General features: G+C 40.7%; 1 protein-coding gene across 1 annotated transcript in view; it reads left to right on the top strand.

The window, feature by feature from the left end:
* Positions 1–14,337, top strand: part of LOC149248820 (protein RRP6-like 3) — a 301,074-nt gene that overhangs the window by 46,493 nt on the left and 240,244 nt on the right. The window contains exon 4 of the mRNA XM_089458557.1: positions 9,516–9,602. Within this exon, the coding sequence (XP_089314683.1) occupies positions 9,516–9,602 (87 nt within the window). The remainder of the gene's footprint in view (positions 1–9,515; positions 9,603–14,337) is intronic.

The raw sequence follows: 14,337 nt of genomic DNA, 5'->3' as shown, positions 1-14,337 counted from the left end.
GAATTATATTATTATGCGATCACTGATCAGTTTTGAGTGGCCAGGATAAATGTTGGGTTAGGGTTCATGGGATATTGATATTCAAGAAGCTAGAAAACTATCGATTTTATCAGTCTTTATGTAGTCATTCAGTCTTGATTAGATTTAGGGGATAGCCCATGGTTATATATTGTGGTTTTATTAGACCATTGGATTTCTAGTTTATAGATTGTTGGGTCTCCTTCCTATAACTGAAACTAATTTCTGTCGTTTTTGTATGCACAATAACACAGATGTTATAGCATATTTTTGTTGAAATTTCTAAGTCTGACACGTTAGAAATCCCTACTGCATTGACTGTTATAGCATACTTTTGTTGAAATTTCTAAGTCTGACACGTTAGAAATCCCTACTGCATTATCTGGTTTAATTTCTCCTACTTGTTTATTCCATTAACAAGTTATTTATAAATACAAATACTGAAATAAACACAAATGCAACCTTAACTCATATACAGATCAACAACTGAAATAACTGAGACAAACACACAAGGGACACCGTTATTTTTGGACAATCGTCCCTGGAAAAACCCAATGCGGGAAAACTGGTGCAATAGATATGAGGGTTTTATTATTATGCAGTTTCTGAATACATCTAGGGTGCTAGAAATGGCTCACCCAACAGAGAATGCCCTTGGCAGTAGTACCTCTCCTCGGAGACAGATATTCTGGCTGATCAATCATCGGATGAACGATCCCACAGCAACAATTGCAACTCCTTAGTTGGACAACGAAAGCTACTCCAAGCTTCTCTGCTGCTCTGCGTCACTCTGCAAGGACTGCGTCACCCTTCCCGGCTCACCAACACTCAGTCTGCCCCACGAAAATTCTCCCGGCGTTGCCTCTTGGCCCTGCGTCAGCTCTGCTAGCCTCTGCGCAGCTACTGAAGCCTCTACGTCAGCCCCTTGGCTCTTTGCGTCAGCTCTCAGACCCTTTGCGTCACCCACGTTGGCCTCTTCAGCCTTTGCGTAGCTCTCAGCTGCCTTTGCGTTAGCCTCTCCAGGCTCTGCGTTGTCTCTCTGGCATTATCTCTGCCTCTCTGCTATGTATTCTCGGCCTTGTGCCGAACTGCCCCTTGCTGTAACAGATCATTGGTTCGATTCTTTCAGCAAACCCCGCTTCAGAAAATCGAACTGACTGTTCAACTTGGTGTGTCTCCAACTAATCCTCAAGCTTTCTCTTATACTTTTCCTGTTGAGTCTTCAACGACCGAGATTAAGTCCCTAATCAATGACTAAGATTAGATTTGGCTTGATCCATGTCATTTAGAACATTCTCACCCAGTTTTATATTAATACCCATTAATATTTTAATTTTCCTAAGTTTAGACTTAGGAACCCCATTAAAATATTAATTATTTTAATATCTCTCCAACTGGGTGGAATTTCCCCAAACGATTTCTGGGTCTTGGAGATCTTATGTGCCTTAGCCTCTCCACCAATTTTCATGGCTAGAGCACATCCGATGCTACCACAAATCAACACTCCCTCTTAGCGAGGAATGTGCTCTAGTAATGTTTCACCATGGAAACATCACACTGATCCTTCGTGCTGGTACTTGTGCTAATGCTTGGCTTGCTGCCTCACATCAAATGCACTGCTGCTTCTTGTACTGCTGCCCATGACACTGCCACTGCCAAGCTACATCTGTACTGCAGCTCCCTCTCAATATGCTGTCCATGCTGCCCCTAACACTGCTATTGCTAACTGCTGCATTGCAACTCAGTTACCGAGAAGTAGGTAACTAACTTATCCCAAATAGTGACATCCTAATCAGTCTGGAAGCCTTGTGAAACTGAAGTTTCCTCTACTGCTATTCTATGCTCCCTCCGTTGCACTGCTGCATACACCTCTGTGCCTCTCGCACTGCTGCAACCTCCACTATGGTGCCTCAGATTTCTGCACTCAAGCACTGCCTTGCTGCTCCACTACACTTTGCTCCACCCGACATCTATCATTCTGCTACGGTCGTTAAGGGCTCCCGTAGCTGGATATGATCCAAGAGTGTGGGCACCTCAAGGATCCTGCCCCTAGTTTGTAGTCCTCCTCACTACAACATGATGTCTCCCCACCTCTTCTCTAGAGGTGCATGAGCACTCATGGCACAGTTGTCATCAGTCTCGACTTCTTTCTTCGCCTTAGCTGGAGTTGCCTTAGAATCAAAAGCTTCTCCGTTGTTTTTCTTCCTGGGACACTGGGATGCATAATGTCCTAGCTTCCCACAATGGAAGCACTTACCTTGGAGATGTCCTTCTTCTTTCTCTTCCCTTGCTATCCCGCAATTGCTAGAGCTGCATCCTCCTCCTCTTTCTTGATTCAACTTCCCTTGCCACTACTCCCCGCCTTGGTCAATCTCCTAATCTCTTCTTGGCGAAGAGTTGCCCACTTTTCCTCCCAACCTGGAAGAGTAGCCCTGCCTAAAGTAATTTGGACAAATGTCTCCCACTCCTCGAAGATTGCATTCAGGGTGGTCCTCACCATGAACTCTGGATCCGGTGTAGACCCCACGGAAGTAAGTTGGTCACGAATCTCTTGCAATCTGAGGAGGAACGAATCTGTCCGCTCTCCCTTCTGCATCTGATACGACCGCTGCTGATTCTCCAATAACATCTTTTGCTGCACGAAAGTGCCCTGATACAAGGTCGTCAAAGTATCCCACATCTCCTTTCCTGTGTTCTTTTCAGCGATATGTGGTATGACATGATCTTTGACCTTGTCTAGGATCATGCACTTCGCTTTCGCCATTGCATCCTCATACTTCTCACTCAGTTGGGTCGACCGGGACAGCCACAACTCTCAAGGCAAAGTCCTTGATGCGATGTCAATTCAGGACTGCCAGGATCCTGGCCTTCCAGATGACAAAGTTGGAGGCCCCGTCCAACCTGTCTTAATCCCTCAGTCTGTTCACTGCCATTTCTGCTCCTCTTTTGGACTCCCTCTGAGTTTTGACTTCCCTCTTGGAAATCTCCCTCTAAGTCCTGATTTCCCTACTGGAAATTCTCTGCCAAATGTTGAACCACTCCTCTCCAATCCTCCTTGCAACTGCAACTCGGATCTGTATTTCTTGGCTAGAAGTCCTTCAAGGTAGCAACTCCCTCTACCTTGGTTTTGTCCCCTTAGGTACTGTTATGCATCGACAGAAACAACACCCCACCAGCTTCTCAATCACAATCTGCCCACAGCTCCCCAAGCCCCGACAATTGAAGAAACTGAGCCTTTTAGGCTATTCACAATCCCGACAACGACAAAATCTACTCCTCCTGGCCACAACGTCGATACTTCCTGGCTAAGAAAGATGATCGGGTACTGCATAGGTCTGATCTGCCCCTCTCTGCCTTTGCGTTGACCCTCCTCCTGGCTCGAAATGATGACGCAGGCCCTCTGCGTCACTTCTTCTTTGCTGCTTCTGCTTTGGAACAACGCTGTCTCTCGAGACAACTGCTACTGCTGCAAATTCTCCAGATTACTGCTGGTGCCTTCAGTTCTCCTGTGATCTGCAATCCTCTGATACCATGTTGAAATTTCTAAGTCTGACACATTAGAAATCCCTACTGCATTATCTAGTTTAATTTCTCCTACTTGTTTATTCCATTAACAAGTTATTTATAAATATAAATACTGAAATAAACACAAATGCAGCCTTAACTCATATACAGATCAACAACTGAAATAACTGAGACAAACACACAAGGGACACCGTTATTTTTGGACAATCGTCCCCGAAAATACCAATGTGGGAAAATCGGTGCAACATATGAGGGTTTTATTATTATGCAGTTTCTGAATACATCTAGGGTGCCAGAAATGGCTCACCCAACAGAGAATGCCCTCGACAGTAGTACCTCTCCTCGGAGACAGATATTCCAGCTGATCAATCACCGGATGAACGATCCCACAGCAACAATTGCAACTCCTTAGCTGGACAACGAAAGCTGCTCCAAGTTTCTCTGCTGCTTTGCGTCACTCTACAGGGACTGCGTCACCCTTCCTGGCTCACCAGCACTCAGTCTACCCCATGAAAATTCTCCTGGCACTGCCTGTTGGCCCCGCGTCAGCTCTGCTAGCCTCTGCGTAGCTACTGAAGCCTTTGCGTCAGCCCTCAGACCCTTTGCGTCACCCACGCTGGCCTCTTCAGCCCCTGCGTAGCTCTTAGCTACCTCTGTGTCACCCTCTCCATGCTCTGCTCTGTTTCTCTTGCACTATCTCTGCCTCTCTGCTATGTATTCTCGGCCTCGTGCCGAACTGCCCCTCACTGCAACAGATCACTCGTTCGATTCTCTCAGCAAACCCCGCTCCAAAAAATCGAATTGACTGATCAACTTGGTGTGTCTTCAACTGACCCTCAAGCTTCCTCTTATACTTTTCCTGTTGAGTCTTCAACGACCGAGATGAAGTCCCTAATCAACGACTAAGATTAGATTTGGCTTGATCCATGCCATTTATGTTGAAGTTTCTAAGTCTACCTAGCTAGAAACCCTCCAGCACTTTATCTGATTTATTCCTACTGTTGTAGCTCTGATACCAATTGTTGTAGATCTAACCCAGAAGATATATGATAACAGAAATAAACCCAAGAAAGAACAATATCAAAATAGATATAAATGCTTCTTTATTATCAAAACCCTTAAGGTAGGGCAACACCATACATTCACTCCTTAAGGAAGGAGAACACTCCACAAGCCATATGCCTGTTCATACAAGAATACTTCTTTTCATCTTCATCTTCATATCCTCCATGTGGAGTCTCTAGCGTTTATATAGGCCTCATACATACAATACCATGTACCATTACCATGGTTTCCTTATACCATCAACTAATACCATGGGCCCCTTACATTATTATTAACTACTTGTGGTCCCTTACATGACATGGGTTAACCACCTTATTTATTACTATGGCCCATCCCATTATTACATTATTACCTTGGGTACCTCCCTTGGTACCCCATATTATCTCCCCTAGGTACATAACATTCCACCCCCCTAAACATGTTTCGTCCCCGAAACATGGGAAGAACATAAATAATAAGATCTACTCAAGAGAGTAGTCCACTGATACCATGCACGTGCATCTAGCCATCCAAGAGAAAGGTGAACCCTCGATCTCGCTGGTGCCTCGCTCGCTTGAGATGGAAGTTGACCGTGGCAGCTCTTCTGTGTTGATGTGCAGTGGGTGGATCTTCTCTCCTCACGATCCGTCATGTGACGACTTGGTTTCCATCTTGATGGTTGTCTCGCTGGGTGATGTGGGTGATGATATGTTGTAGTTTTAACCCACGATGGCTGTTTCTTTACTTCACCCTGCGGTGGTGCCTGTTGTGGTGTCTTCTTTTTCAATATGACTTCAACCACTGAACCGTCCTCGGATGTATCAGCACCTGTAGCCTTTTCTGCTTCAGCCTCTGTTTGTGTTTGATTATCTATCATTACTAGCTCATCATCAGACTCTGGAACATCTTCTGCTTCCGCCTCCATGTGCTCTACCTGTTTATGGATGGAAATATCCTGTAATGTAATTTTCTTCTTTTTATACCATAGCTTCAGGAATTTCTTCTGCACATTAATATTGATAGTACCCACGGATTCCATCCAAGGGTATCCCAAAACAACATCCATGTTATCCATATCTGAAGCATAAAAATCACCATGAAACACATACTTATCCATAGAAAGCTTCAAATCCTTATAGATTTGAACCTCCTTATCATCAACCTGTGTATGTTCAATTTGTTTTGCTGGGACTTGCAATTTCTTTGCCAAGTTGATATTTATAAGATTTTGTTTGCAACTTGGATTGATAGACACAATGATTTTCTCCTTCTGAATCAATCCATGAACTTGTAATACAGAGATACCAGCCAAAAATAACCCTTTTGGTTCCTTGGTTTCCTTCTTTTCTGTAAAAATAAAAGCTTTGCTAGGCTGTGTGTCTGTCTGTGTGTGCTTATCCACAAGATTTGATTTACGTTCAAAGCGCTCTAGAAGAGCTTTTTTGAAGGCATCCCAAGTCAAAAACTCTCCCTTGTAACGTTGATGCTCGTGCCACCATTTGCATATTGCAGGGTCCAAATACATTTTTCCCCTGCTCAACTGTCTCGGATAATCATAGATGTATTGCGATTTGAAATATTCCTCCATTTTTTCTAGCCATTTAACTGGATGAGAGCCATCAAATATATACAAGTCCCTCGAACTCCGATCTAGGCCCGCCATCACAAAAATATTGGTGAAAAATTGAAATGGTCACAGATCCGTCAATATTGCTCAGAATCCCTATTATAACCTGTTTTTAGAAATGGAACAACCATTCTGCATCTGCCCATGTGATAGAAATCCTGATTCAGACACTGGAATTTCAGATCTGCGCTGCTACTCTCCCGGCGTCACCCAAAATTTCTGCAAAAAGAGCTGATTTTAAATCAGCGATATCTCCCTCATCCGGACTCCGATTCGACTGATTTTTTTTTTGAAGTTGGGTATTTTTTCCCAAAGAATCCAGATCTGCAATTAGATTTTGCAGATCTTGTACCAAGATGTCTAGATCTGTGCCGCAAAGTCGCTGCCCTGAAAATTGTCTACAACCCCACTGATTTTTAGATCAGTGATATCTCCTTCATCCGGGCTCCGATTCAACTGATTTTTTTTTTTGAATTTGGGTATTTTTTCACAAAGAATCCAGATCTGCAATTAGATTTTTCAGATCTTCCACCAGGACGTTCAGATCTGCGCCGCAAAATCGCTGCACTGAAAATTGTCTACAACCCCACTGATTTTTAAATCAGCGATATCTTCTTCATCCGGACTCCGATTCAACCGATTTTTTTTTTGAAATCGGGTGTTTTTTCCCAAAGAATACAGATCTGCAATTAGATTCTGTAGATATGACACCAAAACGTACAGATCTGATCTGCAAACTCGCAGCCCCAGAAACCCTGCAAAAAAAAGAAAAAAATTTCTCCACGGTTTGCCCAAGAAAGAGCTCTGATACCACTTGTTGTAGCTCTGATACCAATTGTTGTAGATTTAACCCAGAAATATTATGATAACAGAAATAACCCAATAAATAACAAGATAGAAATAGATAGAAATGCTTCTTTATTGATCAAACCCTTAAGGTAGGGCAACACCATACATTCACTCCTTAAGGAAGGAGAGCACTCCACAAGCCATATGCCTGTTCATACAATAATACTTCTCTTCTTCTTCATCTTCATATCCTCCATGTGGAGTCTCTAGCCTTTATATAGGCCTCATACATACAATACCATGTACCATTACCATGGTTTCCTTATACCATCAACTAATACCATGGGCCCCTTATATTATTATTAACTACTTGTGGTCCCTTACATGACATGGGTTAACCACCTTATTTATTACTATGGCCCATCCCATTATTACATTATTACCTTGGGTACCTCCCTTGGTACCCCATATTATCCCCCCTAGGTACATAACACCTACCTACTTGTTATTTTACTTAACAAGTTATTTACAATGTAAATACTGAAAATAAACACTAGTGCATGCTCAACATATTACAGATCAACAATTAAAGGAAACAAAAACAATCACACCATATGACACCATTATTTTTGGACCAATGTCCCTGGAAGGACTTTGTGGGAAAATCGGTGCAGCTATATGAGGGTTTTCTTATTAAGCAATATCAGAGTACAATTTGGGTGCCGAAACTGGCCTACCCAACAGAGAATTTCCTTGGCAGTAATACCTCTCAGTTTCTGACAAATCTCCTGGCTGAAACCCCGGATAATCCTTCCGGCAGCTCCTCAGCACCAATCTGCCCCAGAAACCCCAGCGTTAGTCTCTCTTTGGACTGCGTCAGCCCCTCTTTGCTTAGCGCTGGCCCTGCGTCACCCCGGATGGGTAGCGTCAGCCTTAGGAGGCCCTGCGTTAGCCCTATGGCCCTCTGCGTCAACAACGCTGGCCTCTTTGAGGCTCTGCGCAGCTCCCGGCTGCCTCTGCGTGGCCCTGCGTGAGCCTTGGCTTGCTTTGCGTCACTCTTCCCGGCTACTGCGCTGCTCTTGCGACACTATCTCTTCCTCTCTGTCTCTTTGTATTCAATGCCCCTCAGCTGCAACTCCTGATCACTAATTCTATCTCTCTTAGCAAACCCCGCTCTAGAGAATAGAATCACTGATCACTCTGGTGTTCTCTCCAAGTGACCCTCAAGCCTCCTCTTATACTTTTCCTGTTGACATATCAACGACTGAGATTAAGTCCCTAATCAACGGCTAAGATTAGATTTGGCTTGATCCATGTCTTTTGGAACATTCTAACACAGTTTCATATTAATACACATTAATATTTTGTTTTCCCTAAGTTTAGACTAAGGGACTCCATTAAAAATATTAATTATTTTAATATCTCCTGAACTGTTTAGAATCTGCCCAAACCCTTTCTGGGTATTGGAGATCTCATGTGCCCCAACCTCTCCACAAAATTTTATGGCTAGAGCACATCCGATGCTATCCCAAATCAACAATTTAGAACATTGTCACCCAGTTTTATATTAATACCCATTAATTTTTTAATTTTCCTAGTTTAGACTTAGGAACTCCATTGAAAATATTAGTTATTTTAACATCTCTTCAACCGATTGGAATTTCCCCAAACCATTTCTGGGTTTTGGAGATCTTATGTGCCTTAGCCTCTCCACCAATTTTCATGGTTAGAGCACATCTGATGCTACCACAAATCAACATATATATATATATATATATATATATATATATTTTCTTTTTTTCATGATTGTTGTGTTTCATCCTTTTTTTTATGATATATACCTCTGCATCTAGCACCTCATATAAACCATGTTCAACATAATTTGCATATAATACTCATGGTTGTAGTAGCATGCACCAAATGTACTCATGTGAACTTGCTTAGGAATGTGGAATATCAAATAAATTTTAAATATATCTTTACTTATTGATTGAATCTGTTATTAAGCAACTTATGTAGAATTTCTGTTTGCACTTTGGTAAAGAAGAAATAGATTGAGTTTAGTCTTGCATAGTGATTAGGCTATATTATTGCGGTTGCCCATAATGCATTCAATCTCAATGCTTTTAAAATACTTCAAACAGTGTAGGTCTTGGCATAGAGGCATTGGGCTTATTTTCATCAAGAACCTATGATTTTCATTTCGTTCCTGTGGGTAGAAGACTGAAATTAAGTGAATATCTTTTAGATAAAATTCAAGTAATGGTATGTTGAAATGATTAATGTTAAATATTATCGAAATTTCAATGTTTTTAACTGCTAACACATTTTCTTTTGCATTTTTTGGCAATTGCAAATGAAGAATAGCTTGTCATGCTAAAACATTACATTCTTGTTGAATCTTACAAAGTTTTGATCTGACCTCATTTTGGTACACTTATGGCAATGCCATTATTTTGTCTTTTGTTTCTGTTAAATCATTTGGTTGAGAAGTGTAGTTGCTGCTTTTCAGGCATGCGATGTTCTTGCTAAACCACAGAGGTCACTGGCATATTTGCTTCAAACATATTGTGGAATATCTTCAAATAAAGTCTTTCAGGTTTGTAGGATGGCATCCATACATACAAACCTTAATATTAGAAATTCTATTTTGCTGTTTAATAAGTTATTTTTTTCATTAAATTGCCAATTTCTTTTGGTTTGAGCATAATCTTTCCTAGCAAACCACATGGATTAGAGGCTGTAGGATACTTTCTTAAGTAGGTTGGTCTTTTTTGAAAATTTTGAAACAAGGGTTTAATTTCCAGACATAACCAATGAGTAGGTTAGGTTGCATTTTATAATGGCAATTTGGTTTTATTTATTTATCCCAGTGTTGCACGAAACAGGGACAAAGTGGGTGTGTTTTTGAGAAGCAAGTGTCTGAAGCATCATTTTCCAAAAATCGTTGAAAGCAAAGCATCCCAGAAGCATATATATATATTAAAAATAAAACATCTAGAATGCCAAATTAGTTGTAGAATGTATTAAAGAATGCATATTTGTACGTAAATCAAGATACAGATGGCATCCATAGTACATTAATGATTAAATTATTCGAGCATCAGCAATCTAGATCTAGATTCCATCAGTTACAAACAAACATACAAATTTGTATGTCATATATTAGAAAGTAGACGATTAACTTATGGAACAAAATAGGTTTTTTTTTTATTATTCTTTATCCAAAGGAAAATATCATTAATTTCATTCGTAGTTAAAAAATATCCGTAATTTCATTCGTAGTTAAATGATGAAGTTACATTTTGTATATACACTTCTCGAGTGTATTCCTGAGATATCCAACATCTACCTGACAAAAAAGCATAACAGAGGATACTTGTTCATATATCAGTACGTTAGTTCCCCAAAAACTGTACTTCATAAATACATCACCATTCCAGGCATAAAACGATGAGGAGAAAAACATTAAACCAATCTGTCCAAGACAGATATAAGGAGTTGTCTTTATGAGAGCATTTTAACAAAATCTTCCAATGAAACTGGTGAGTTGAACCGCAATACAAAGGAAAAAGAACCACTTTATCCAGGACCTGTGTGGTCCCCTGTCAAAAAACCTGTTCCTGCAAGATAGAGCAGAGACCAACTGTTGAAAGCAAGATGTACAAAATTGCATTTAAGGAGAAAGATTTAGTGAATTCATGCATTTGGTCATTGTGCTGTTCCGCTATGGCCCAAAGATCTTTTTCCAAATGGAGGCCATCTTCTGATAAGCGATCAGCATCATGGTTCCTCTCCCTGTAAATATGTGAAAAAGCGAAAGAAGTGAAAGATTCAACTATCCGTTTAATCTCCTCATTAATAGACCTAAGATAAATGTTCCTGAAAGAAATAATGTCATTAAGCCAATTAATAGATAGCTTTGAATCCCCAAAGATGTGAATCTGCGAGCATCCCTTCTTTTTTTGCAAACATTAGCTCATTAAGCCAATTAATAGATAGCTTTGAATCCCCAAAGATGTGAATCTGCAAGCATCGCTTCTTTTTTTGCAAACATTAGCGGGTTTTTACAGGAAATCAGTTCAGCTTTATTGTTTGACCCAGGACCTAGGCCCATCTTGACTTTGAAAAAATAGTTTCGAGAAAGGAATAAAATAAAACCGTCACCACTTAGTTGACCATTGTTGATAGAAGCGCCGTCAAAGTAAGCCTTGTTGGAAACCAGGACAATACTGAGAGGGGGGTGAATCAGTATTGTAGGAATTTTACCAAGTTAAAAACTTTCTTTTACTTGTGCAACAACACCAAGACACCACAAAGTACTTCAACAATTAATTCAAATAAGCATGGCATAAAACAATTTCAGTAACACACAAGGAACAAACAAATTCTTCAAAAACTGCTCTTCAATTCATTCACAAGGCAAGCTACAACTCGCTGTTATAATTTCTTGGCTACAACCAACAGGAAGCTACAACTCCCTGATTTATCAGCTACAATTGAATGGAGCTACCACCCCAACGATTTACCAACACCCACTAGAAGGAGCACTGATCCCTGATTTGCAAGTTACAACTTGCTTGACACTCACTGATTCATCTTTCATCTATTTTCATACTAGAACCATGAATGCCAACTTTCCCTTCAAATAAAATAATTTCTTCTTTATTCACCAATACATTCAGCAATCTCTGATTACTGAGAACACCAACAACATCATTTCAACTCACTCATAAGAACTTCTTCAATCTGCTTGCTCAAGCCTACTTGTAAAGAATTCGGCTTTGCTAATTTTGGCCTCTTGCTTTTCTTGTATTGCTGCATGAATCCTTATTTTTTTCCTTTGTCTTGTCCATTTCAATCTTCTGGATCTGTTCACCAAGTTGTTAGACCTTAAATTATCCATTTCTGCAGTTTAAATTGAGCTTTTCTCCTCGTTTTCAGCATTCTGTGCTTTTACAGGTTTTAGCGAGGCTTTTATAATTTTAGTTGCAGTTAACTTTGGCTTAACTGCCAAATTGTGCCACTAAACTATCACATGCTGCCAACTCGTTCCGTTCACAGGCCGAAAGGCGCTGCTAAATATTAGTTGTTGACTCATTGCATCCATGCACATGCCCATTGCATTTTATTATAGGCCCAAAGCCTTTTTAACAAGCACTGTTGCCAAAAGTGCGCTGCCAAACTCCATGATGATTTTTAATTTATTACAAAAAAAACATTGCCAATTTTGCCGAACAACCTTAGCTCCATTTGCTGGCAACTTTTCCTTTTTGCTTGCCATAGGACCAGGTGCGGAGACCATCGGTGTTTAGTCACTTTATCCTTTTCTTAGGCTTTTGGGGGGCTTATTTCCTTCATTAATCCCCGCGCCCTTGGTCTCGTTTCCCGCACGAAACCTCGTGCCAATGCTTAGCTAGGAGCCCTCTTTTGAAGCTTTGCTATTGCTCCAAGTCAGCCCAATGCTATTTACGTCTGCTCTACTAACCTTGCCGTTGTGTTTGGTTGCTCCGCCAACCTTGGCTATGCGCTAGAAGGGTCTCCAAGCCATTTTATCTCTGCGAAAATTTGAATTGGAACATGCAACTTTGACTGGCTCTATGTCTCAAACCAGGAGGCCATTTTCAGACTTCCACATACTACTGGAAAGATTTTTCCGAGCTCTGTCCATCCAGGTGGGTTTAATCTGCATCTGAGATGATCTGCTACTCTAGAAAAAGACTCCAAAGTCTCTAAACCATTCTCATCCATGTTGGTCTTCACTCATTTTCTTGTGCCTGAAACCTGATCTTTTGAGGATTCTTTTTGACACTTTGTTGCCATTAATGACAAAATATTTCCAACATTCTCCCCCTTGGGCATTGATGACAACACCAAGATCAAACAAAACATCCTTAGAAAACATATCTCTTTTATTGTCTCCTTTGAGTGCCGCTCCTCATCAGATACACTTATCTTATCCTTAGCTGCTTCTGCTGCTATTGTTGGATCACTAAGTACCTCTCCTGAGTGCCTTTCTTGCATACATCCCTTTTTCCTTCTTTTGTTTGATTACCATGTGCCTTTCCCCCTTTGACATCAATGGCAAAGACACCGACATGCTCCCCCTGTCACCATACTCACGCTTTCAACAATTTTCCTCTGTCATGTTGAACCTGTGGACCTGACAACTTTATCTTGATATGATGAATATATAGCAGTTGCCTTTATTCCTCTTGAAGGAAGAGCTAGTGAAGGGAGGCAAGAGGAACAACTCCCAGTCTTTGCCTCAAATACTCAAACTGTTCTTTAGGAAGTGGCTTGGTGAAAATGTCAGCAACTTGCTCTTTTTGTAGTGGCATACTCTAGCTTTACAATTTGGTGGGCAACTTGCTCACTCAAGAAATGATACTTGATTGGAATGTGCTTTATCTTGGAGTGAAGAACACGATTCTTGGACATGTCGATTGCACTTGTGTTTTCAAAAATAATAGGAATAGGCTGATCATAGCACACTTGTACATCTTGCAACGTCTGCTTTGTCCACAATAATTGAGTGCAACAAGACGCTGCTGCAATATACTCTGCTTCAACTGTAGATAAGGAAATGGAAGCTTGCTTCTTGCTCAACCATGAAACTAGGCATTCTCGAAGAATGAAAGCACCATCACTAGTGCTATTTCGATCATCTACATCACTTGGCCAATCAACATCAATATAAATTGTTAATGAAAAGTCTTTACCTGTGGGGTACCACAATGCATAATCCATTGTTGCTCTGAGATATCTAAGAATCCTTTTGGCTGCTATTAGATGGCTTTTTCTGGGGGCTACTTGGAATCTTCCAATAATACCAACGACCTACATAATGTATGTTCTCGAAGTTGTCAAATATAAGAGGTTGCCAATGATGGATCTATATAGAGTCTGGTCCTGTTAAATTTGGACAACTAGGTCCAAACTCCATGTTCTGATGCTCAGATTAAGAGGCTAATATTTTTGTTGGATTCCTCTTTCTGAGGTGTAAAATCCATATAAAAATAGTTTTAATCCGATGAGCAGAACTTATATTTTGAATTTATTATTCTTAATAAATTATATGTGCAAAGGTCAGCCAGTTTTGTAATGTAGGCTCACATGCCCAACAGATGTGTCACACACCCTCATTGATGGATATATATATACAGGAAAAGTTGGAGAGAATTTGATCACAAAAAAAACAACTCACATCTTCCTCTCTCATCCTAAAAAGTACGAGCTACCTGGAGGACGAATTTCAGCCACACGTGGGAAGGACGAAGAGGATTTTTTTCTGCTGCTAGGGTTTCGCAGAAGTTTGACCAGCGTTGACTTTG

The sequence above is a fragment of the Pinus tabuliformis genome, chromosome 7 (assembly GCF_031772625.1).
Source record: "Pinus tabuliformis cultivar Carrire ecotype Pingquan chromosome 7, CPIR1, whole genome shotgun sequence".
NCBI classification, from domain to species: domain Eukaryota; kingdom Viridiplantae; phylum Streptophyta; class Pinopsida; order Pinales; family Pinaceae; genus Pinus; species Pinus tabuliformis.
Note: the sequence above shows the minus strand (reverse complement) of the source record. Positions and strands in the feature narration are given on the sequence as shown.